The 25,011-nt window shown below is 46.4% G+C and overlaps 1 protein-coding gene across 3 annotated transcripts in view; it reads right to left on the minus strand.

The window, feature by feature from the left end:
- Positions 1-6,178: 6,178 nt before the first annotated feature.
- Positions 6,179-25,011, minus strand: part of POLA1 (DNA polymerase alpha 1, catalytic subunit) — a 288,880-nt gene continuing 270,047 nt past the window's right edge. For all 3 annotated transcript variants that reach the window (XM_041000162.1, XM_041000145.1, XM_041000155.1), the window contains one exon: positions 6,179-6,868. In XM_041000162.1, the coding sequence (XP_040856096.1) occupies positions 6,723-6,868 (146 nt within the window). In that variant the 3' untranslated portion in view covers positions 6,179-6,722. The remainder of the gene's footprint in view (positions 6,869-25,011) is intronic.

Consider the following 25,011-nt stretch of genomic DNA (forward strand, 5'->3'; position numbering starts at 1 on the left):
CATTACATCATTTATCCAGGCATTGGGAAATGTATACATTAAAAAACAACAACAAAATAAACAACTCAGGTTTCCAGAGCAGATCCAAGCAGATCTGCAAGTTCAATCCGCTGGGCGCACCCCTCCCCGCTGAGGGCACCGGAGCTCCCCCTCCCCCGGGTCCTGCCAGCGCCCCCTTGGTTGACCGCTTGGTGGAAGCCCGCCCGCGGGGGCTGGGTCTCGCCAACGCTCCCAGGGTGATGGGAAAGGGAAGAGAAGCTTAATTAGTTTCAATTTGCAGTAATTAGCGCGCCGGACCTTTGGGGAGAGGGGCAGGCGCGGGGCGGGGGGCTGGCGCAGCGTGCTGTGGTTCATGGAGCTGGGGCTGCCACCCCATCCCGCCACTCCGTGGAGTGGCCGCTCGGCTCGGTCGCCGTGCTCACATCTCCCGGCTGGGACCCAGGAGGGCTCCGTGCCCGGAAACGCTAGGGAGCCAACCCTGGGCACAGTGCAGGGTCCAGCAGAGGTCAGCGGCTGACCTGGCACTGCGGGCATCTGGGGGCCGGGGTCGCTGGACAGCTCGATCCACAGCTAGGGCTCTCAGATCGCGCCTCCTCTGCTTGGCCGCCCGACCCACACATCCCGAACCCCGCGCCTGGTGAAAACTTTGAAAGGCTCGCCAGGGAGAGACTTTTTCTTGGACTTCAGCCATCCAGTGGGTCACTGTCATCCAGCCCTGGCCATGGGATACCGTGGCTGGTGTTAGAATGCAGAGGCCTGCTGAGTGACCTCCAATTACCATTCCCACCACGCACTCCGCTCCGGAGTTTAGTAGGTCCTCTGGAACTTTCTAGGGCATTCCTTGAGGCCTGAGAGTCTCCAACCTTCAGACTCCAGAGGGTTGCCAGGAGGGAAAGCTGCTCAGGGGCAGCAGGTAGGGCTGGGCTGGGGAGCAGACAGGGCCGCTGGGGAGTCTGGGATGGAAAGCAGTGCTAGGTAAGCGCGAGCAGGGAAAGGAGGGCTGCCTTTTCTTTTTCCTTCTTTTCTGTGGTCAATATCAATTTTCCATCGATGTTGGCTTTTTGTCTAGTAGGGCTCCTTTTCCCCCTCCAGGCTGCCAGTTGGATGGTATAGGAGAAACAGTACCATTCTTCCTGTTAATGAACTCTTTTTTAAGTCATTTTTTCTCATTTGACCCTTCCATAGAGTCGAAGCAAATTGCGTGAAATTACCTCCAAGGATTACATTTATTACTAGCCAATGAGAACCCCTCGCCTTGTTTTACAAACTCCTAATCCTATGTCATTCTGATGCTGCAAACAAGCCCAGTCCTGGGCCTCCTATTCTTTCAACTTTCCCCAGCTGGAAGGACCTCATTCTGCACTTAATATTCCCCATAAATATCACACGCTAAAGACCCCCTGACTTCCAGCAAGTCCACATTAAACATGTGACATGTCACGCATGACAAACTCTGAGTATCTTTTCAAAGCAGCATTAAAAAGCAAAGAAACCAATTTTCTTCTCCTTCCCAACCTCCCCAAGTGCTGAATGATGGGGATTGGAAAGAGCCACTGGAGCGTACTTAGGGGGATTTTATGAGATTTTCCAGAATGATTTAATCTTATTGTGAGCATTATTAATGAATGGCAACCCAATTTGGCCCCAATATCTGGGAACGCCATCACAATGCTGGGAGCGGCTGACCCTCCCCCGCCACCTTAAGCAAACCTCTTCCACCATGGAGGACTAGGATGAGCATAGCCCCAGGGAGCTGGAGAAAGCCCAGACAGGACAAGACTGTGTCCATCACACCCGGGTCCAACACCTGCTTTCCTGGGGCCACCGCCACATGTACTTGGGGTGATGGCTCTGCGGGAGGATTGATGGAAAGGAGTATTTTGGCAACCGTGCAGACAGGTGTGGAGGGGGCAAGAAGAGAGCAGTTGCCGAATGTCTTCCAGAGCGTTTTGCCATCACCTAGGGCCGGGCTGTGGTCAGTGGTGGACATCTCACCATGTGTGGTGAGGATGGTAGCAAGTGGATGAAGTACACAGTGTGACTGCTGGAAATGCTTGGTAGCACCAGGCACCTACACAGCTGTAGACGTAAATCACCCCACCACCCATCATTTCCCTTATTCTCCCCATCCCTAACTGGGGCAGACACTTCTTACCGATGTTTTCTCTCATATCGAGTCAATGCACCTGTTGGTTCCTTTTTAGCATCATTTTCGAACGTGAAGATCTTACCAGAATGGAAAAGGGGGCTGATGTTTATTAAAGGAAAGGAATTATATATGGTTGTATTATACATGGATTAGCCCACCTTGCCTTTAGAGGAAATACTGAACAGGAGCATGTGTGTGTGTGTGTATACACAAAAGTGAGTGGGTCGTGAAGGGGGTCTTAAATGGAGCCTAAAATGGTGTTTTGGAACACAGAGTTCCTTGAAGCAACCGCATATTGAACTGACAGTGGCAGCCTGGCTGGGGGTGGGGAAGGAAAACGTACTACCTGACAGGGGGAAAAAGCATTTTTCAAAGGAAAAAGTCGTGTTGTCCCTGGACGTTATTAACAGTCCAGTTTGAAGTATACATTTTTTCTTTAAAGAAAAGGGAGCGATTACCAGTTATACATTAAGAAATGTCATTCAGTCATTTTTATTCATTCTCCGGAAATCTTCGTAAAAGCCTGAATCATACTTCTACAAGCAGCAATTTTGTTAATCCAGGGGGTTATTACTCTGGGCCCTTATTAGGTTCTACACCACTGCCAAGCAATCCTATAACCCTCTCAAAAGAAGTTTACCTCCCTGTTATAAAACCAGTAGTGGTATTTATACTGTGCAATAATTAGTGTATTACTTGAATCCACTAACACGTTCATTTTATCTCTGCACAAAACCTCTAGTCTGCTTATAGAAAGCTTGTGCCTCCTTTGGAGCTGTTAAAGTAGTGAAAGAGTGAATTGAAGGCTGGTTGCACTTTCTCCTTTTGCCTCGCCTTAATTCCCATCTCTTTTTGCTCTCATCCAATTAGCACAGTGTATTAAGCGGTTTATCATCTCATAGTCAGCTATTGAGAGAAACAAGGCGAGCACTTTGCAATAGAACCTGCGCGCCTTTGACACCGGCAGGTACTTACATATTCCACTGCGCTATGAATAATAGAGGAAGAATGGAGCGCTAATTCCCTCATCAAAGAATGCCTTGTCTGCTGCTTTGCTCAACAACACCATTCTGATCAAAAGAAAAGCAATAAAGCTTAGCATAACAAAACGAAACCTACTTATTAGCTTAGTGGTTAAATTAATGCAGAGCCGCTGCTATTCAAAACCAAGGTTTGAAAACAGCCTCCAACAACCTGATAATGCTGCCTTCGGGATGAAGGAATTTTAATCTGAAATTTGAGGCTGGCTCAGATGAGTTAATCTATTAAACTGCTATAAGGAAGCTCCACCACAAACTGTTCAATTAAGAAATATTTAGGTGAGCGAAGTGAGGGGAGAGCGAGCAGGAGAGGGGGGCAAGGCGGCTTTGAGTTGGGCATGGGAGCACTGAACAGCCTTTGAGTGAGGGCTCCAGGATCCTGACAGCGGAATCTGGGACTAGAGAGTAGTAGTATTATTTTTAAACAAAATCCTGACACAGAAGAGAAATCTGTTTGTGGAATTTCCTCATTTTCACACCCTCCGCCAAGCGCATTTGATTTACGCCCACATGTATCGAGGTGCGGACTTGCACATGGTGGGGTCAGAGGTGCTAAGGCCTGGAGAAGAGGGAGGCACAGCAAGTTCATTCATTTTCAACATCTGTTCCCAAACTCCCATCTGAACTTTGATCGGCCCCCACGTCCTTGGCAGGTCAGGAGATTAGCTCCATCTGTGTCCTGGACAAATTAAAAATCTTACCCAGAATAGTCTTTTGGGGGATTTCCCACTTCTCCCTCTACTCCCCACTCCCACGTCAAGCTCTACGTGAAGGAGAATTTAGTTAGTGTATATTGTGCCCAAGGTAACCTCACGTGCAAAGCTCGGCTGGTAGGGTATACTATTGTTCTTGAATAGCAGAAGTGCCACTTTCAGAGTACCAACTCCCAATTGGCCTGGGTAAAGTTTAGCTTTCACAGTGTTGACAATTTCATCTTGAAAGTAAGTTGCCAGGGGCCATACTGGTGGCTCAGTAGGCTAATCCTCCACCTGTAAGCAGCAATATCCCATATGGGAACTGGTTCTAATTCCAGCTACTCCACTTCCCACCCAGCTCCCTGCTTATGATCTGGGAAGGCAATGGAGGATGGCTCAAGTCCTTGGGCCCCTGCACCCATGTGGGAGACCCGGGAAAAAGCTGGCTTCAGATAGGCTCAGTTCTGGCCATTGCAGCCCTTTGGGGAGTGAACCAGTGAATGAAAAATCCGTTTCTTCTTCATTTTGTAAATCTGCCTTTCAAATAAGAAGAAATAATATATATAAGTCGCCAAGGGTTGGTGCGGTGGCATAGTGGGTTACACTGACACAAGTTCTGGCTGCTTTGCTTTCGATCCAGCCCTTTGTTAATGTGCCTGGGAAGGCAAAGGAAGACGGCCCAGTGTTTGGGTACCCACACCCACACAGGGCATGTGGAAGAAGCCCTGGGCTGGCCCAGCTCTGATCTTTGCAGCCATTTGGGGAATGACTCAGCAGGTGGAAGAGCCCTTGCTGTCTCTAACTCTGCCTTTCAAATAAATACATTAAAAAGAAAGTTGCTGAGTTTAGAAATCCAGATATTCGGATGCCTGGCTTCTCTTTAACACCGTATCCTATGGCCACACTGGGCCCCTTGGCTCCCAGCACACATGAGGAGCCACTGTCCCTTCCCAGTGTGAGCTCAGTGTGCTTTGTCCCTTCAGTCTCAGCACTGAAGAGCTGTGTCACAGAGCCAGTGGAGACACCGGGGGCGGGCTTTCTCCCCCTGAAGGGCACAGCCACTGCTCCTTAGCTTTTTCGGATGACTGTTCCTAGAAATGCTGGCTGTCTACAGAAACGGTCCCTGCTCTCACAGCAATGACAACCTAGAGGCAGAGAGAAGAAGCTACCTGGCTTGAGAAGTTGAGACTCCTGGAGTTTCCTGATGTCCAAGTTCAGGAGCAGTCTCTTTCTTCAACCCCAGTGCCCCCAAATCAAAGGTGGTGTGCTTTCCTTTGAAGCGGGAATGCTGGGGCTTGGACTCTGGAGAAGCACACGGGAGAGAACCATCTGTACACCGCTATGTGATAAGAATACTTATCAATAGGATACTGGGGAGCCAGAAAGCCGCATGAGCCTGTAAGTTTCCTAAAGTCATTTGGGTGCTCGAACTCTTGAGTGGCTGCAGAGCTTGAGGTTTGTTAATTACCTCTCATGGCCCTAGGCAAAGCATCTCTACGGTGAACTTGAGTGTGAGAGAAAAGAGGAGAAGGGTGGTCAGAAGAGACAAGACAAAGCAAGGTACCTGGACTGCCTGCCAAGGCTTCCTCTGCTGGGGTCCTTCCTGGTGTGGTGAGCCAGGGGCCACAGGCCATGCTTTTCAGAAGGACACCACTGGGTCTTGGCCTCGCCTCCTGTGCTTGCTTTTGCACAGGTGGGCAAACATGGGGTGCAGCATGCAAGCCTGAGCTGAGTTCTGAGGGTGCTGGGCTGCAACGGAATGGGCTGCGGCTTGGGAAAGGGGTGGCCTGTAGGTCTACTGGACTCCTTGCTGCCCTTCAGTCAACTCCTTGCATCTGATAAGGAGTCACTGCGAGCCGTTTCCCTTGAGAACACTTTATTCTTAAGTAAAAAGCAGAACATATTTTTTTGTCTTACAAAAACATAGGTAGACGTTTTTTTTAAAAAAAACCATAGCATAGTTGTACAAGGAGAAATGTATTTTGTTAGTTATGATTTTACCAAGAATGTGTCAAAGGAAAGGCTGTCATATTGAGATTCACGTTGCTGCTGACAAAGATGACCTGGACAAGAGGGAGACGGAGCAGGCTCCAGGGCCGAGGACCCGACCCTGCCACGTTCTCAGACGGCAACACAGTGCTCCTGTGCCTAACCGCCAGCCTTCTTAAGGAAATGTTAGGAGATCAAATTATTTTCAATGTGCTTTCCTGTGGAACAGACCTTTACCTGAACTTTCCATTTAAGAGAAAAAAGGAATGTGTGAGTATAAAACACCTGCTTGGTTTGTGTGGGGGACGTTGGGGCAATTCAATAAGCAAGCCTGCTCTGTTTAACCTAGTTAGTGCAAGGCTTTTCCACGTCCCCCTTGGCTACCTATATAAAAGGACAGCCAGTGCAGCTCAGAGGAGCCGCTGGGGAGGCATTCGGATTTAGCCGGGGCTGGCTTTTAATTGGCGTGTGAAAAGGCAAAATGTTAGCTCTCCAGCCAGCCTCCAGGACCAGCTACTTTTGCTGGGCGGCTCTGCTAAAGGCACTAGGGCAAACCTGGGGTCACTTACATCACAGTCGCTGGCCAGCAAAGTAGTACCCCGGAAACGCAGACCCCAACCCTCAACCTCCCCAGCCCCCCGCCCAAATACCAGGACTGGAGGTGCACGCTCGCTCTGGGTTGCATTTCCATTTAGAGCCTAAACATTCTTATGATTTGCCCTCCCAGTCCCTATGCAGCCGAACGTTAAACGCAGTGCCACGGGGAAAGGTGATGCCCGCAGAGCCGGTGCGCAGGTGTGGAGGACACCGGACGTCTCAGCCATGGGGCCCGGGGCCAGGTGGGCTCCCTCAGCATTTCACGGCGCAGTCGGCAAACAGCTTCCTGAGGTTCACTTCCGAGTAGCCGCTTCGTGACAAGAACTGCTCTGCTGTGTTCTTGAGTTTTCTGTAGTCCTGACGAACTTTGTGGGTAAGATATTGCTTCTGCAATTTGTCTAAAAAGAAGTAAAAACAAAACGTCTCAGTGACAAGTTCTTTGTAACTTTTTTATTTGAAAATTAAATAATTAATTGCGGAATTACAAAAGAAAGAAAAAAAAAAAGAGAGAAGGTCTTTCATCTGCTGGTTCACTCCCCAAATGACTGCAATGGTCAGGGCTGAGCTGATTTGAAGCCAGGAGCCAGAAGCTTCTTCTGGGTCTCCCACGCAGGTGCAGGGTCCCAAGGCTTTGTTTGGGTCATCTTCCACTGTTTTCCCTGGCCACAAGCAGGGAGCTGGAAGGGAAGGGAAGCAGCCAGGAGACAAAATGGTGCCCCTATGGGATGTTGGCACTGCAGGCAGGGGCTTAGCTCACAACACCATGATGCCAGTCCCTAGGGGCAGCTTCTTTTACGTGCACTTAGGATTCCTCAAGCACTAAGGAAAGCAATGCTGACACCATGCCGGGGAGACTCGGAGCTCCTGCAGGTCTTATCTCTGGTCTATCCTTGGGGCCAGTCCAACGCAGGGCCCCAAGATGCCCTTGTGAAAGCTTTGCTTCCTCTGCCCGCCTACCATGTCTCAGCCGCCAGCTAACTAGTGCACTGGGGGCACAGGGCCATCCTCTACTGGTGTGAGCTGCAGGTGCATGGCCATGTGCAGTGCCAAGGAGAGCTTCACTCGCAGATTGCACTTTCACAGCACACTAGAACACACGCGAAGCCAGCCTGTGGCAGGAGAGAAGCTACTGCGCCTAGTGCCTCCCAGTCCTGGTCCCTCCAGTGAGTTCCTCTGCCAAAGCAAATTCCCTGAGCTGAAACAGGTGAGGGCTAAGCAGCTGGGAGAGTACCTCTCTGTTGCCACAATCTGTTCTCCTTTTTCGTCCTCACCGTGTGAATTCAGGGTCTACACGACGCACCTGCCACGGCTGCCCGCTCTGCCCACACAGCAGTCGTTGCCGGCCTTCCCTCTCCTCCCAAGCCTGCTACTTCTGCTTTTCACACTTTCGGAGCGGGAGAGCGTCGGGGCCCAGGTCTGATGCTGGGGTGCCGAGTCTTCCCAGGATGGCTAAAAGGACAGCTGCTTGGAACCCGGAGCGGGACTTGGAGAGGCTGACGTGGTTTATTTTTTTCAAAGCCCCATTTTATGGCTGAGGAAGCTGGGAGGTTAAATGGCTTGCCCAGAGTCACACCACAGGTAATCAGGGACGTAGCCAGGCAACCCAGGCAGCTGGAGCCCCCTGCCCGCTCTCCCCTCCCCTCCCAGAGAGAAGCAGGCAGGCCCCAGAGATCAGCTGGGCTGAGGTGAGGGCCCCAGATGCCAGGCTGCACACCACTCGCTCGGAACAGGAAAGGCTCAGGGAGGGGAGCGGGAAGTGAGAGTAATCCGTGACAGCGAAGCAACCGCCGAGCACACTGGAGCCTGCCAAGCGTCGGCAAAGGACAGCTCCCTCTCCAGGTTCCGTTCCTTAGCTACCCACTCATGTTTGCTCTGCACAACCTTTCCTAAATTACATGCACTGCTTTTCAAACACACACACACACACACACACACACACACACACACACACACACACACACACACACACACACACACACACACCCCAAAACTCATAAGTCAAAGTTTGGGAGAGGATTTCAATGTCCAAAGGGGAAAAGGAGGGGAGGGCACATCGTTCCCCGGCCAGAAAGCCAATTTGAAAGTTCTAATTATCTGAGTCTGGGAACACACAACAAAGACCCCAAGCCGCCTCGGCCGCCTCCCGGCAGGCCCGAACCGCAAGCCTGCAAGCCCGTGCATGTGAATGACACAAATGCATCTGATGACTGCGGAGAGCACATTTAAAGAGCCGCAGTAACACGGAGCAGGGGAGGAAGAGAGAGGACACAGCTCCTGAGGTGTTTACCTCCTCCGCTGATGGGATATTGACTTTTCCCACCAGGTCGGTGAGAAAGGGGACTATTTACGCTGCCACACAGCACAGTTAGAATGACAACCAGTGTCACTTGGTGCTCCTCTTCGAAAAAGACCACTGTGACCGCCGCTATATCCCACAGCTGGTCAATACAGCCAAGGCATCATCCCATGCCAATGAGAGATGCAGATAAAAGCTCCCGCTTGCTTCTCCAATGAGAACTTAATCAATAATGTATGGAAGGTCTTCTAGGCAGCAACTGGAGGAGTTGGCACTGCGGCAGGTGGGGGCTGGGGGACGGGAGTGGCCACTCTTCCTCCTGCTTCTCTTGTCCCCCTCAAGCACCTGGGCCACTGCTCATAGGCTTCCTGTTAAACTGTTACCCTGTTCCTGTTGACTCTATACCTGCCACTTTAAAACTCAAGGGAAAATACAGAGGTTAACTGCTGCAGGCCAGCTATGGTGACCAGTAACAACCCTGACGCTGTCCCCTGCTCTGGCCCGGGGAGGGAGTGTTCCAGGAGTGGAGGCCAGCCATCCCAGGACAATTAGAAGTTTCCAGTGAGCCCCCAAGTAGAAGGATCTGCGGCCATCCTCCTGCAGCCTGTAGACATCACAGGCCATGGCCACTAACACCAAACGGGCCCAATTTCCCGGTGCCAGGGAAGGCAGTGCCCTCCTTCCGCGCCAGAGCATCAACCAAGCCAACTCTGGCGCCCTGAGTATCACCTGCCATCTACCCAGCCCAGCAGTCCTTCTCCTGGGAAGCACACGTGAGAAACGTGCATTTGCACCTGACTACTCTGGTCCCTTCCACATGCCGACTGCTCATGGTTACACACCAGTTGTAAGAACTCTTCCGTCCCTAACCCCCAAGAAAACAATGGGAAAAGTTGGCCTAGATATGACTTGTTCGCAAACTAGTTTACCAGGCAACAAAATGAACTGCTCATTTAAAAGGTGATTTCGATTGGTTAGAATCTTAAGCTCCAAAATCATGCAAGTTGCAATGTTTTCTGTACAGTGCAAATTAGACCATCACCTGTAGGCTGACCTTGCTGGAAATATCTTACTTAGAAATCAAGTGATAAAATAAAATGCTAGCACTATTAAAAAAAAAAAAGGGAAAAAAAAAAGGAACTTTCTTCCATCTAAGGGAACTATCTCTACTTCATGTTCCACGTCAGCACACCAAAAATCTCTTTTCAGTTTTACTCTTCACTAAACCCTTTTTGGACTTAAAGAAAAATACTAGAAACCATGAGGCAAAGACATTTGAACGTCGCCTCCTGGTTATTTGATTTTAATGAAGGCAGGCTTAGGCACACAGGCAGCAGCCGTCTCGGTTCTGAATGTCTGTTTCATTTATTTCCGTGCAAAGGTATCAAACAACAGTCAGTTATAATTGATTCTGTCAGGTGTTATACAGTCAGTCATAATTGTCTCTGTGTAGAGGTGTGTCAATTTACTATATCTGAATTAAATATTCTGTCAATTATGAACTCAGGTAATAATCTCCGTCAGGTTTCTAATTGCATGGCTTCCTACCATACACTTCTCAGCTCCCCCAACCTTTGAATCCATAGCCTCCCTCCCGGCAATGCAGGACGCGCTTGGGAGGCTGCGAGCAACCGGCACCTCTCTGCCTGCTCCGCGTCACAGAGCCAGTGGAGCTGCGGAGGCCGAGGGAGCCCTGGCCTGGCTGGCTGGCTGGCTGGCTGGCTGGCTGGCTGGCTGGCTGCGGAGTGTGGGCCCGTCACTGAACCCCAGCTTGTGCCCAGTGCTGGTACTGGGATGCAATCAGTGACATCCGCATTTGAGAGACAAAGATATTCAGGGCCCCCAATCAGATGACAAGCATGTAAACATCTCTCAGATGAAAGAAGAAATAAACATCTTCCAGGCGATTCTTATTTGCTGGCGAAATTCGCCAGGCATGCTGCCAGACACACACAGTGTACTCGGGGAAGGGCCGATGCGAGAGGACCCCTTATGCCCAGGAAATCACATGTTCTTAGATGCTAAAATATTTCTGAGGGTTGAAGAATCTCTGTTAGTCCACCATTCAGTTCCATTTCTACTTATAAATAATTATCGTCGGCTTTCTTTTCTTTTTTCTTTTTTGTTGATACCAAAATACAGCCTTCAAACAGAATAAAATATCCACGGTTTAGCTCAAGTGCTCTACTAGGCTGATGTGACAAGTATTTAGAAGAGCGATTATAATTCGCTCCACCATTGGCCTGGTTCATATTCAGTAAACGCAGGCTTGCTGCAGCCCGGTGCTGAGGAACGGTGACCCTTCACACTGGAAGCAAATGGGGGTGCTGTGGACACCGACAGGAAGAGGAGGCCAGCGCAAGTTTGGGCCAGAGTAGAGGGCAGCAGGAGGCGGGAGGAGACAGTGAGCCGGGGATGTGAAGGCCAACGTGATGGTGAAAAAGAGAAGGCACGGGCCTCGCCCCTTTCCATGTTTTGGTGGCGACAGAGTCGCCTTGAAAGAGAGCAAAGATTTCCTTTCAACTGGATGAAGTGATTCTATCAGGGCTGGGTTCGGGGTGTTTGTATTTGTCATGTTGGAAGAAAATTGCCCATGCAGCCCCCTTGCTGAGGTTATAAGAAAGTACTGTCAACCATACTGGACAGAATTTTTTTGGGGGTGGTGGGGGTGCAGGGAGGGAAAAAACCACATTGTGCAGGATCATTAAGCACTGTTGTATAAATAAAGTTAGAAGATCAAACGAAAGAGGGGACTCGGGTTAAATGCTGGAAGACAAGCTTAAATAAAGTTCTAAGAAAAAAGCAAGGCACGCTGTAATTCCAAGAACCTATTACTTCAGACAATTTACTTCAAAAAATAAAATCAGAATGGTAAATGATTACCCAAAAGCAATCATGTCATCATCACTGAGAGATGGAATAAAATAATTTTTTGTGAAGTGGCTGAATGAGAGCAACTTAAAAGCCACGGAGCCTGTCAGAAGCACATTATTTCTTTTTACACCCCGTTTCCCAATTCATCTCAGTGCTGCTGACTAACCTCGGCTCCCAGCAGGTGGAGCATTTAAAATAAATAGCATTTCCTACAAAACGCGCTCCAACTGCCCCGTGACAGCCGCTTCCAATTCCCGGCCAGCCACTGGATCAGCTTCAGCGGTATCTAACAAGGTGTAAATACAATAACAAGCATGTAATTAAGTGAGCATGATGAAGTTAATGGAGATAATTCATTCCATTTTGGGCTTATGAATATTCTATTAGATGTTATCAGGCAGCTGGAATAGCTGTTAATTTAATCATCATTCAGACCAGCAAAATGTTCTTTGTGCGAGCATAATTGCAGAGAATGAATAATTGATTTGACAATTGTACCAGTGGATTTCAAACAGTTCTGTGCGCTCTCCGAGCAGGAAGGGAGGAGAACTGGAATACTCAAAGCGCTGAAGAGGTGGCGGAGAAGCCAGCCTGTAAATTGAACATTATCAGGACACAGATAAAGGACAATTTTTATTTTATCAATGCAACACAATTACATTACAGTGCGCTAGTAATCATTCTGCCCACACTTTAAAAAGGGAAATAAATTACTCTTCATGGGAAAGGACAAAAAGAAATATCAAAACCATTTAGAATCCATTGATATTGGATATTTAATTTTTTGCATTATATTTTATTATAGGAAATATCAAACTGTGTTTGAAATTGCTGGCACATTTAACTCTGTTACCTGCAATCAGGTACACAGATTGTATTTTACATGTATCTCTTGTATTACAGCGTGTTCTATGAATTACAATGACTTCATTGCAATCTTTTAAAACTACCCTAATGTTTAAAAAAAAGCGCATCATCACTGCGGTATGCAAGAGTATTGTACATCTTCCCTATCTAAACTCTGTTCGGGATACATCGAACTGCCAGGACAATTGTACTCTCAAAATTCTTCTATACTGCATTTGGATAAGAAAAAGTAGCAACAAAATGTTGATCTTCAACAACAAGCAGTTTCTAACACGAAACTAGGTTTCTTGTTGTTTGTTTTTTTAAAGGATCAAATCTGCCAAAGGCTTAGAGTTCTGGGGTTCCTACTTCAGCAGAAAATGTGCTCACTGCCACCCTCACTGGCTATTATTATGATTTGCAAAAACCTGACATGGCACGGTACAATAAGCTTGTAACATAACCAAAGCCAACTGGATGGATAACAACCACAAGAGAATATGGTGTAAGTACTAGCTTTCCACACGCACAAGGTCAGGAGAAAAAGGAACCACTCTAAATAACATCTTACCATATAATCAATGTTCTGTGACAGACAAAAATGAAGACCAAATCAATACTATTCAAAATGGGTCAGAGGTTAGGAACTCAGAAAGCATCAGTTTGAGGAATTTTTCAATATATTATCCAATGTTCATTACTGAGTTTCATGAGGAAAAGGGGAAAAAAAAAACAGTTGTTTGCCTTTTTTTTAAAAAAGATGATTTATTTTCATTGGAAAGGTTGATTTACGCAGAGGAGAGAAAGATCCTCTATCTGGTGGTTTACTCCCCAGCTGGCCACAACAGCTGATGCTGAGCCAAGCCAGAGCCAGGAGCCAGGAGCCAGAAGCCACATCCATTTCCTTTAAAGTATATGGGACACCTTCTATTTATTTATTTTTGATCTATTTTGTTTTTATTGGGAAATTGGATACACAGAGAGGAGGAATTCTGTTTGCTGATTCACTCCCCAAACGACCGCAACCGTCGGATCCAAGGTCGGGAGCCTGGAGCTTCTTCTGGGTCTCCCACGCAGGTGCAGAGTCCCAAGGCTTTGTTTGGGCCATCCTCCACTGCTTTCCCAGGCCACAAGCAGGGAGCTGGATGGAAAGTGGGGCTACTAGGATTAGAATTGGTGTCCATATGGGATCCTGGTGCATGCAAGGCAAGGACTTTAGCTGCTAGGCTATCACGCTGGGCCTCATTTATTTACTTATAACATTGACTTAAAAAAATTTATTTTTATTGGAATGGTAGATTTACAAAGGAGAGACAGAAAGATCTTCCACCTATTGGTTCACTCCCCAAATGGCTGCAACAGCTGGAACTGAGCCACTCTGAAACCCGGAGCCTCTTCTGGTTCCTTCACGAGGTACAGGGTCCTAAAGCATTGGGCCATACTATACTGTTTCCCCAGGCCACAAGCAGGGAGTTGGATGCGAAGTGGAACAAGTGGAACATGAACCAGTGTCCTTATGGGATCCTGGCGCTTGCCATTTGGGGATTTAGCCATTGAGCCATTACACTGGGTCCCAGCATTTCTTTCTTTATTGGAGAGTCAGAGAAAGGGAGTGAAAGAGCACACTCCCGTATCAGATGATTCACTCCCTGAATGCCCACAAAAGTTAGGGTTGCAGCCTAGAGCTGAGAACTCAATGCAGATCTCCCAAGCGGGTGGGAGTGACTCCAATTCTTTAAAAAATGTATTATTATTACTATTTATTGGAAAGTCAGATTTACAGAGAGAAGGAGACAGCGAGAAAGAGCTTCCATCTGCTGGTTGACTCCCCAAGTGGCCATAATGGTTGGACTTGAGCTGATCTGAAGCCAGGTGCAGGAGCTAGGCTACCCCACCAGGCCCTGACCCAAATTCTTGAGTCATCACTTGCTCTCTTCCCAGGATGTACATTCGGAGAAAGCTGGAACTGGAAACAGTGCTGGAACTCAAACCTAGACAGTCTCATATGGGACACAGGTGCCCTAGTCTTAATTGCTGTATCAAATACAGCAATCCCTGGACTATTTATAGCTCTTAATATTAACCCTCTGCTTACTTTTCTTGACCTTAGTGAACTCACAGGTTGAAGGATGGAGCAGTTCAGTTTCTCAAATTATGGTGAAGCTCAAAAAACCGCAAAATGACAGTAATAGGTGGTAAAGTTATGGGTCCAGCGTAAATGGTCATTCTTCATAGATGGGAAAAGAAAAGGCTCTTGCAATGTTGCAAATATTCAAAAGGGATACCTCAAAGGACAGTTTTTATATTTTGTGGGCTAAAGTCTGTGCCACCAGTTGTACTCTTACATTCTTGGGGATATGGGTGAAAGAATGTCTTACCTTCATGTATAGCTTATTATTATTATTTTGTTTGAAAGACAGAATGACTGAAAGACAGCAGGAGACAGATCCATCTGCTGATTCACTTGCCAAATGCTTGTAACAGCCAGGGCTGGGCCAAGTCCATGCCAGAGCCGGAATGTCCTCTAAGTCTCCTACACGAGCAGGTCATCATTTGCTGCCTCCCTGGTGCATTAGCAGGAATGCTGTCTTGGAGTGGAGGAGCTGGGGCTAAACTGGTCACTCCAGTATGAGAGGCAGGTGTCCCAAGTTTGTTCCTTCATCTGCTGGCTATTATCCCTTGGCACTAACCTCATTCTCACAGGCCATGAGACTGTGCTGCCAGGAGCCTGACCAGTGGAAGTGGTTGCAGCTGTAAGCAGTCAGCCACAGCTAGATGTGGACATAATAGCTGCTCTATGAACGGGTCTTGGTGGGGGCCTTACTGTCCACTGTTACCTTCTGAATAGAAGACAGAGAAGAGACAATGCCTTCCCAGTTCCAGACATTAAGGCAAGTCTCTTATACTACCCTTTCTCTTCTGCACACTAGAAAGGGGTACCCTGAGTTATTCCAGGGGCTCTTAGCCTTTACCGAGGTCCATATTTGTTCATGGGTATAAATGTCCTATTTGCATCTATGCCATGCATATAGAGATGTCAACATGGTGAGTTGTTCTTTAAGGCTAAAAAACTAACATTTTTGGTTAATCAAAAACAAATAGGTATTCTGGTAAAATTATAATGCAATAAATGACTATATGTTTACTGCAAGCTGATCAACAAGTATGTGTGAATGGCCTGTTACATGAGAGGTACTGGACAAACAACAGATTCTGAGAAAGAAAACAGTAAGAGAGGCACTTGGGGCTAGCGAGGTGGTATCTCTGCTCACAGTCCTGGCATCCCACGTGGGTGCTGGGCTGTGTTTTCACTGTTCCATTTCCGACCCAGCTCCCTGCTTATGGCCTGGGAAAGCAGTTGAGGCTAGTTCAAGTCCTTAGACCCTTGGACCCACTGGGAAACCTGCAAGAGGCTTCTGGTTCATGGCATCAGATCAGTTCAACTCTGACCATTGTGGCCATTGGGAAGTGAACCAGTGCATGGAAACTCTTCCTCTCTACAGAGTTTCTCCCCCTCTCCCTGGGATATCTGCCTTTCAAAAAAGAAAAAAAAAAAAAAAGACAAAAACACCAAGCACTGCACTCTGAAGGGCCTATTAGTAGACTATCGCTATGTAACAAATCACCCCCGGGTCAGGTACCTCGGGACAGGAATCCAAGCACAGCTTAGCTGGGTAGCTCTGGCTCAAGGTTTCTCATGGGGTTATATGGCAGTCAAGTGCTGGAGTACAGAAGGATCAGTTTCTAAATTCTCTCACGTGGACTCATCTAAATTGTTGGGCTAAAGCTTTAGTTCCCTACCATATGGACTTCCCCTTAGGGTAATCCAAATATAGAAGTTGGTTTCCCTCAGAGTGAATGAGTAAGAGAGTATGAGAAGGTGGTTAAGACAGAAATCACAATGTTTCATAACCAAAGCTCAGAAATCATGGTGCATCATTAAAAAAACTGACTTTGCTGAAATGAAGAGTTATACAGGGAGAATGAGGGAGAGAGGGGGAGGAGGACACAGAGATCCTCCACCTGTTGGTTCACTCCCCAGATGGCTGCAATAGCCAGAGCTGGGCCAGGTTGAACCCAGGAGCCAGGAGCTCCAGCTGGGTCTCCCATGTGGATGGCAGGAGCCCAGGTACCTGGGCCATTCTTGGCTGCTTTTCTAAGGCCATTCACATCAGGAAGCTGGATTGCCAGTGGAGCAGTCAGGAATGAAACCCCAAGGGACGGATTTACCTGTGACATGATAATCCCTGCCTCAACACCGCATCACTATAGCTGCACTCTCGTCAGAAGAGGGTTACGATGTAAGTGAATTGCTAAGGCACACAGAACTTGGGTGGCCTTGTTAGAAAATATGAATAAAAAAAAATCTGCCAACTTTTGGGAACCTGAAGTCTTAAATCTAGCCAAAAGGCCAGTGGCGCAGCAGATCAATGTGCCCTTTGGGACAACAACACCCTCTATCTGCTTTCAATCTGCCTTCTTCCCAATGACCTGGGTAGGCAGTGGATGATGGGTCAGGCACCTGGGGCCCTACCACCCACATGAGAAACCTGGATGGAATTCTGGGCACCTGACTGGGGTTTTACCCAGCCCTGGCTGCTGGGGGCATTTGAGATGTGAATCAGTGGATGGAAGAGCTCTCGTTGTTTTGACTTTTCTGTGCCACTCTGCTTTTGAAATACATAGATATTAAAGTCTGAAAGTCAAAGGCAGATTTTCACTTATTCTTAAATTTTATCTATCAGAGAGGGAGGGAGGGAGGGAGGGAGGGAGAGAGAGAGAAAATAAAAAGAGAGAAAGTGGGTGAGACTGCTCCTGTTCCTTAGTTCACTCCCCAAGTACCCTCACGACAGGCAGGGCTGGGAGCTGGGAGCCCACGCTGGAAGCATCACACAGGTGACAGTAATCCAACTCTCTGAGTCATTTCCTGCTCTCTCCCGGGGTCTGCATTGGAAGACTGGGAGTCAGAACTGGCCACTGAACACAGGCACTCCAGTGTGGGCTGTGAGTATCCAAACTGGCACAAGCGTTCCCCCCAAGGCAACCTCTAAATGAATCCTAATCAGGTACAGACTCCAAAAGAGTATCAGAAAGCACATCTTAAATTCTGTACCAAACACACTGTCCATCTGCTTTATGTAAAATGGATGTGGTTTCTGATCCGGGACCCATGAGACATATTCTAAAGAGAGTAATTTACAGGCTTAGCGAAGCGGCCATGAAGCTGGAAGGTCGGTGCACTCAGGTTCTCAGGGTTGGCAGCCTTTGCTGCCTTGAATTCTATGAGGCAATCTCTGGGTTCTCTATGGAATGATTCCTTCCCTTATGCCAATGCTCTTGTCTCATGGAAACCTGAAGACTGTGGTGTATTTGGGACATGCCAGGATATACCAATGACACTTTGTAAATGGGATTCTCCAAGACTTGCATCAGCATTGACCACACACCTTGAAACTGTAACCAAGGGCCCGGCCCCGTGGTCTAACGGCTAAAGTCCTCACCTTGAACACACCAGGATCCCATATGGGCACTGGTTCTAATCCCGGCAGCCCCACTTCCCATCCAGCTCCCTGCTTGTGGCCTGGGAAAGCCATAAGCTTTCAAGGACAGCCCAAAGCCTTGGGACTCTGCACCTGGGAGGGTGGGAGACCTGGAAAAGCTCCTGGCTTCGGATCGGCACAGTACTGGCCGTTGTGGTCACTTGGGGAGTGAATCATTGGATGGAAGATATTTTTCTCTGTCTCTCCTCCTCTCTCTATGTATCTGACTTTGTAATGAAAATAAATAAATCTTAAAAAAAAAAAAAAGAAAGAAAGAAACTGTAACCAAGAGAACCACTGGGCCCCTTTCTCAACTCTTCACCCTGACCAAACACATTACACTCCAGTGGAGGTAATGTGGGGCAGGACCCCACTTCACTATTTGATTACGGGGGTCCTTCCCCCAGCTCAGGAGGAACAAAACACTTTCTTGGAAAAAAGGCCTGAGGCTTCTGTGAAACTAGATACCCTACCAAGGTGAATGAAAAAAAACACAGGCTGAAATGAATTTAAATGCTTTTTCTAAAATGCAACAAAAATTGGCGAAGCCTGGAATAAAAACTTCCGAAGAAGGCAACTTTTCTCTAGAAATAGCTGGTCCTTTTAGGTTTTCTTTTTACACGCATGATCAGCCAATGACCACATTGGTGGACTCTTGAATGATCATTTACTAGAGGCAGTAAACAAATATTCGGCAGTTTATATTGAACACTTTTCACTTTTATAGAGCAAGGGTTAGTACATGCTGACCAGAAAGCCAAAGCTAGGTTGTAATGTGCTTTGTTGTCAATAAAGTTTTATTGGAAAACAGCCATGCCCATTCATTTCTGTTTTGTCCATAACTATAATGGCAAAGTTGAATAGCTACAAAGAAGACCATCTGGTCCTCAAAGCTGAAAATATTTACTATGTGACCTTTGAAAGAAGTTTGCCAACTCCTGGTATAGAGAATTTAAAAGACACACATCCTAGTAATTTCTCCTAAGAATCCCGTAAGTCAAACAGAAGAGACACCATACCCGTGAGGAAACTAGACCAGAGATGCTTTTTATATGGTTACACAGCTAATTCATGCCATCCAAGCTCTTTTTTGTACAAAAGGACACAAAAAGAAAACTCTTTCTCCAGCTCCCCCGCCTGCATGATTTATCTTTTAAAATGCAGACAGCCCCCCAGCACCCTTCCAGAACATTTTCCATCTTTGGCCCAGGCAACTGAGTCTTGGGAATTTTAGCCAGCGTTGCTGTAGGATGCTAGAATAAACATGTTCATTTCTTTTCCTGTGTGAGATGTTGATGCTAGGCCATCTAAGGCAAAATGTTCCACTCCCCGTGTGTTTAAGTACGCCCTAATAAAAGTCTGCATCCTTATTTCAATCTAATACTCAGCTGTATATAAATGAAATTAAATGACAAGAGAAGAAAAACTAAAGTGAGTATATTAGGAAATGCTCTATTTGACATTCCAGATTTCTTCTAAAATAAATGCATAGCTCTTGTGGTAAAACTTAAGAAAAACCTTTCAGTTGTTGCTTTTTGAATCTGTTAGTAACTAGTCAGTCACCAGCTTCACTACTGTATGTATGACACGCACACTTTTAGCTGCCAAGAAAGAATTCCCACATGGCTTACTGTTTTCACCTTTGCAATCCTCAAAGGATACTTTGAATGCTCTGTCCAAAGTTAACTATGAAATGAGTCTTAGTGATTTGTCAACTGTTGCTATCCATTTAAAACTGTGTGATATTTACGATCCAATGACTGAATAGGAAAGCAGTGTGTCTCTTACATGGCAAAGAACTCAATCAAGTCACTGGGCTCTCTCTCAAGGAGGCAAGGAGTGTGCAAGGGGGCAGGTGCTAGAAGAGAAGACAGAGAGCAAGGCGTGGAGAGTGGCCTCGCTGCTTTCAGGCGGACACTGCACCACGCACAGTGGCCTCCTTCCCACAGCAAGACAGGAGGATTGATCCGCTGGATTCATCTATGTGCTGTTTGTGAGCGAGATGGTTATGAATACAGACAACGTCATCAGAGCTCTTTCTTGTAGACTTAAGCAAAAATAAAACTGCGTGCAAACTAAGCCAAACACCCATCTCAAATGTGCGCCAACAATAAGCTCACAAAACCAAAATGATACCTGGGAGCAAGCTCCGGACCAATGGAAGGCCAAGAACTTGCAGACTCTACTTCATGAACACTGCTTGCGGGGGAGGGTCTTGGTCTACCTCCGTCCATTCCACCATCCTTCACTGTGCTGTCCTGCTCTGTCCTTGGCCTCTCTAAATGTTGATGCAACCCATGTTCATTCAGTACTGACTGAGCATCACGCACAGTCTGGGATAGGCTGGGGGTGCAAAGTGATTCAAATAAGTTAGCACGTGAGCTCTATTTCAGGAACACAGTTTGGCATTCTAGCCGGGGAAAAAGACACATAAGTAAATGTATGATAGTTGAAAATAGAGAAACACAAATCATTAATTCATTCAGTAACTATTTACGGAGTACCTATCATGTGCCAGAGATGCTGGAACAGAACAGAGAGACAAAAATGGGTGTCTTCAGAAGGCCTGAAGGCTGAGGATCCCACAGCCACGATGAACATAAATAGAAAGGTTCACATGACAATATAAAGATAAATGAACTTCCTCTTCTTGTAAGTAAAGTAGTGCTGAAATCTGAGTTGCTTTCATTATTACCGAACTGCAACTAACAGACCACACTTCGGTTATTAGGAACATATATTATAGGTCACTGTACAACTCTGAAAGTGTGAAGAAAGTCTGAAGAAATGAAGCGAGCTTCTAAAGGACTGTGTTACTGCCAACTTCAAAACAGTGTATGTATTGCCCTTGAATTTTAAAATAGGGCTTGCTCCAAAACACATCCAATGTAACACGTACAGCTGGCATTCACCCTGAAGCCATAGGACTCCCCTTCAGTCACAAGCGAAGCCAGTGGAGGGGGAGGGGACTTGGGCTGCAGAGAGGATAAATTCCATTTGTGCTATTAAAAAAAAAAAAAGTAGAGCAGTGAACCCAGTGGTTGAAAAGTGAGGATAAAAAGAAGAAAACAGTAATCTTGCTATAGAAACCAGAGAATTATGTTCCTGGAGCCCTTTTCTCCTGGTTTTTTTTTTTTTTTTTTTTTTGCTTTCACACTGTACAAACTCTAGCACCCTGAACAACTCACTCTCCTGCTATTTCCAGCACTTTAAAGAAACTTTTCAACATTTCGGCTTGACACATTTTTTCAACAAGGAGGTGAAGACAATAAGTAAACAGGTAGTGAAGGGCTATTTAGAGAGCTGGTCAGTCACAGTAATAATAAAGGGAAAAGCCCCGCCTGAGCGGAACATCCATCCTATGCGTGGCAGCCAGAGACGGCGCATGACCTCTGACAAACAGTTTTCAGAGTAATTTTAATGCTACTCTGGATTTAACTTGACTAACTGGTAGCAATTGAGCACATCTTTTTTTCTTTCTTTTTTTTTTTTTGTGGCAGCAGTTATCTAAAATGCTACAATAACAGCATCAAAAGTAGAATGGTGGAAGATTGGTTTTCCATTGTGCTGCTGAACTGGCATAATGCCCACTTTAAAAGCAATTCACTGCTCATCACTGAAATCTGGCAGACACGACACTAAATGCCTTGAGGGAAAAAAAAAAGGGACTCGAGAAGGGGAAGCCACTGCAACCACCACGCACAGGGGGAGAAAGGCAGCACCACCGAGGATGAAGCCGGCCGAGGAGAGAACCCTGCCAGATAAAAAGTTGAGCATTGCATGCAGACTCCCAACAGGCCCTACTTAATTTGCAGGAAGATTTCGTCTACAGGTCTGCATTAGTAATAGCAGAACAAAACAAAAGCAAAATATATATTTATGTCTGTCTATTGTTCTGATGGAGCAAAAACCTAGCGAGTTCCGTCAATCATTTGTCAAACATGTCTTCCCCGTTTTATTTACCACCAAATATAATGAGTAAATATGTGATAATAAAACTCTTCTTTTTACACGGACATATACAATTTTTCCTCCTGCTAAATACAGGTAATGATTTAGGAAGCTTTCAAAATGTCTTTTTACTGTCAATAAAACTAATTCTATTCCCATTTTCATGTGGAAAAAAAAAAGGCTTTACAAATGAAAATTCAAATTAAAATTCTGATTATAGTGTAGTGTGACAACACCTGTATTTATAATTTTACTGTCAGCTAGCTTGTAGTGTTTAACAATAGCTTGAAGTAGAAAAGTAATTGGAATTTGTCTGTAACATGCCAGATGACGGCATTGGGAGCTCTGCTACGCTACAGCAAATTTGGTTTGATGGCAAAATAACCTCACTGAGATTTCTACAAATCAAAGGTTATCAGGGCTGGAGGGGGGAAGGTTGCTCAGGTGCGAGACACTTCCCTGAAGTTGGGGAACCCAGGAGCTTGCATCGTGCAGGCAAGCACTGTTCCAATGCTTCCTTGCGCTGCTGGCCCATCTTCTCTACACCAGCCTCTCAAACAGAGCACGCGTGGTTTAGCTTCCGGAGCTACTCCAGAAAGAGACCAGAGAAATAAGCTATATTTGGCCGTTCCTGAAACAACCCTTTGTCATCCCTTAGCTACATGTGGGGCAGAAGAGGGTGAGATGGAAGATGATATCAAGCCAAAGAAGGCATATATGGGGCCAGAAACGCAGCACCGTGGAACAGGCCAACACTCTGCTGACCACGAGGAGCAAGGTGCCTGTAACTTAGCAAAGGCTGTGCAGTCAGGAACACTGGAGATGTTTGCTGTATTCATTCGTGTACAATAACCACCAATAAATAAAATAGGTGCCCACACACATGCCTGAGATGTGCTATTTATCAAAAGATTAACAGCAAATGTACACATCCCACTTTTACTGCAGCAATATGAAGAGAAAAATTAGAGCAGTGTTCTGCTGTCAAGTCGAATCTTTCAAAACTTATAAACACACACTAATCTCCACACACAACTTGCCTTACTCTAGCCTACAAGTGAAAAGCCCATCTTTTTCATTATCCTAAAGATGAAAAAAAAAAAAAGCCACATACAAAAGAACACCAGAATGACAGTGATGTTTTGGTTTACACTAGATACGGCAACACACACAAACTGTCAAAACTCGGGAATGAAAAAAGCTGTTATCAAGCAACTGTCAAGACAGTCCTCTGAGATTTGGAAATCTTGTGTTTATTGTAACTACTGCACATTACACAAAGAAAGAGACATCCCTCTCTATGCTCTTGCTGCTAACGATCATGCAAGAGAACACGGCTTCTCCTTCAGGATTCAAATTAATTTTTCTTCTTCGTGTGTAATTCTGTGCTTGACAGAGCTGCTCCCCTCCTCCTCGATTCTCTACAGTATGGTCAAAGTTCAGAGAGAAACTCGAGGTTACATCAAACATTATTTCATTTCAAAAACCATCACTGCCTCATTTCATGTTGTTAACTGGTTGTCTACCCTGTAAGACTGGAATCTGTTAACATCAAAATGCACAGCCTCCACCTGAATGATTTTCCTGACTTGCAGAGTTCTACAAAGAGAAGCACCGAGTTGAAAAGGCAGAGACACTTACCATCAAACCACTTTAATTTGTGACTCTCTCTCTCTCACTCACTTTCCACTTCTCTTTTAATGGATACAATGGAGAAACCAAAATCCCTTAAAGGGAAATGACTGCTTATAAGGGGAAAGTAAAGAAAAGATACAGGGCCCGTGTCTCTGCTGCACAGGGATGGGTATGTCACCTCCCCGCCCCCTCCCCAGCCACCTCCAAGGGCAGAACTGCCCTGGGTTAGCTTACCTGAGGGCACACATGCATTGTATTATAGTTACTAAAACAGCCTTGGGCCCCAGACATGGAGGCAGCAGTGCTAACAGGCTGCTCCGAGGCTCACATGGTCCAGCATGGCGGGGGGCATGGCGGTGCCCCCTGTGATGGCACTGGCTGTCTGTTGATTAACCTACATGCAACTGCTCTTCCGATGTTTCCATTTGTGTTTTCCTTGTTTCCTACAGGTGTAGAACATGTGGCTTCTGACGTTTCTCAGGATGGGTAAAAAGCTGACAACAGAGCCCTTGTAAGTGTAATTGCCTGAATACAGACAAACCATGGGTCAAATCACATCACAAAATACATTTTTGTTAAAAAAAAAAAAAAGAAAGAAAAAAACAAGCTCTGTTAGCAACCCATGGCATGCGGAAGCGCAGTGGAATTCATCCACCAAAGCGGCTACTGCCCCCCTGCACACTGTGCTGCCACGCTTTCAGGGATGGAGGGCGAGATGCGAGCATCAGCACTCCTCTGACAGACTTGCGGCCCACTGAAGTCATGGAGAGAAGAAGCCAACAGGTCTTAAGTGGATCTTGGCCCTAAATAGATCATAATGGTTACTCAGTGCTTAGAACATACTTATTTTTGGGTTTCAGTGACCTAGTATGACTCAGGCAACAAAAGCAGAGGTCAAATTTTAAGCTGAGGTAAAAGACAGTGTAACGGTGACGGCACGTTAATAAACATGAAGCAGACGGCCTAAGAAAGAAAACCTAAGCTCTTCTAAAAGTGTTATATAATCCTCTGTGCTTTTCAATAATTATTACCAGTCATTTATTATTAACTGCTACTACTACAAGGGAAGAAGATGACCACTGACGTGGCTTAACAACTGCATTTCCCAACACTGTTCTACAGTCTGGCCCATTTACATTCCTTTCACACAATGAACACATTTCATACACTTGATTTGAAGCAAACAGTTAAAATATTTCCCCTTTAGTGTACAGACATTTTGGCAAGTTTTACAAACAGCTGTAAGGGTGTGAAGTCCCGACAACTGGTCCATGAAAACAGTGTGGGGTAACTGCAGCAAGGCTGCAGCCAGTCAGCTTGTCACACAATTCACAAGGCCTTGGCATTGGGCACGTACCAGCACATGTAAAACGTTCTCTAGGGTCACATTGTTTCGACG

This window comes from Ochotona curzoniae, unplaced genomic scaffold, assembly GCF_017591425.1.
Source record: "Ochotona curzoniae isolate NIBS_2020 unplaced genomic scaffold, NIBS_Ocur_1.0 contig_1274, whole genome shotgun sequence".
Lineage (NCBI taxonomy): Eukaryota > Metazoa > Chordata > Mammalia > Lagomorpha > Ochotonidae > Ochotona > Ochotona curzoniae.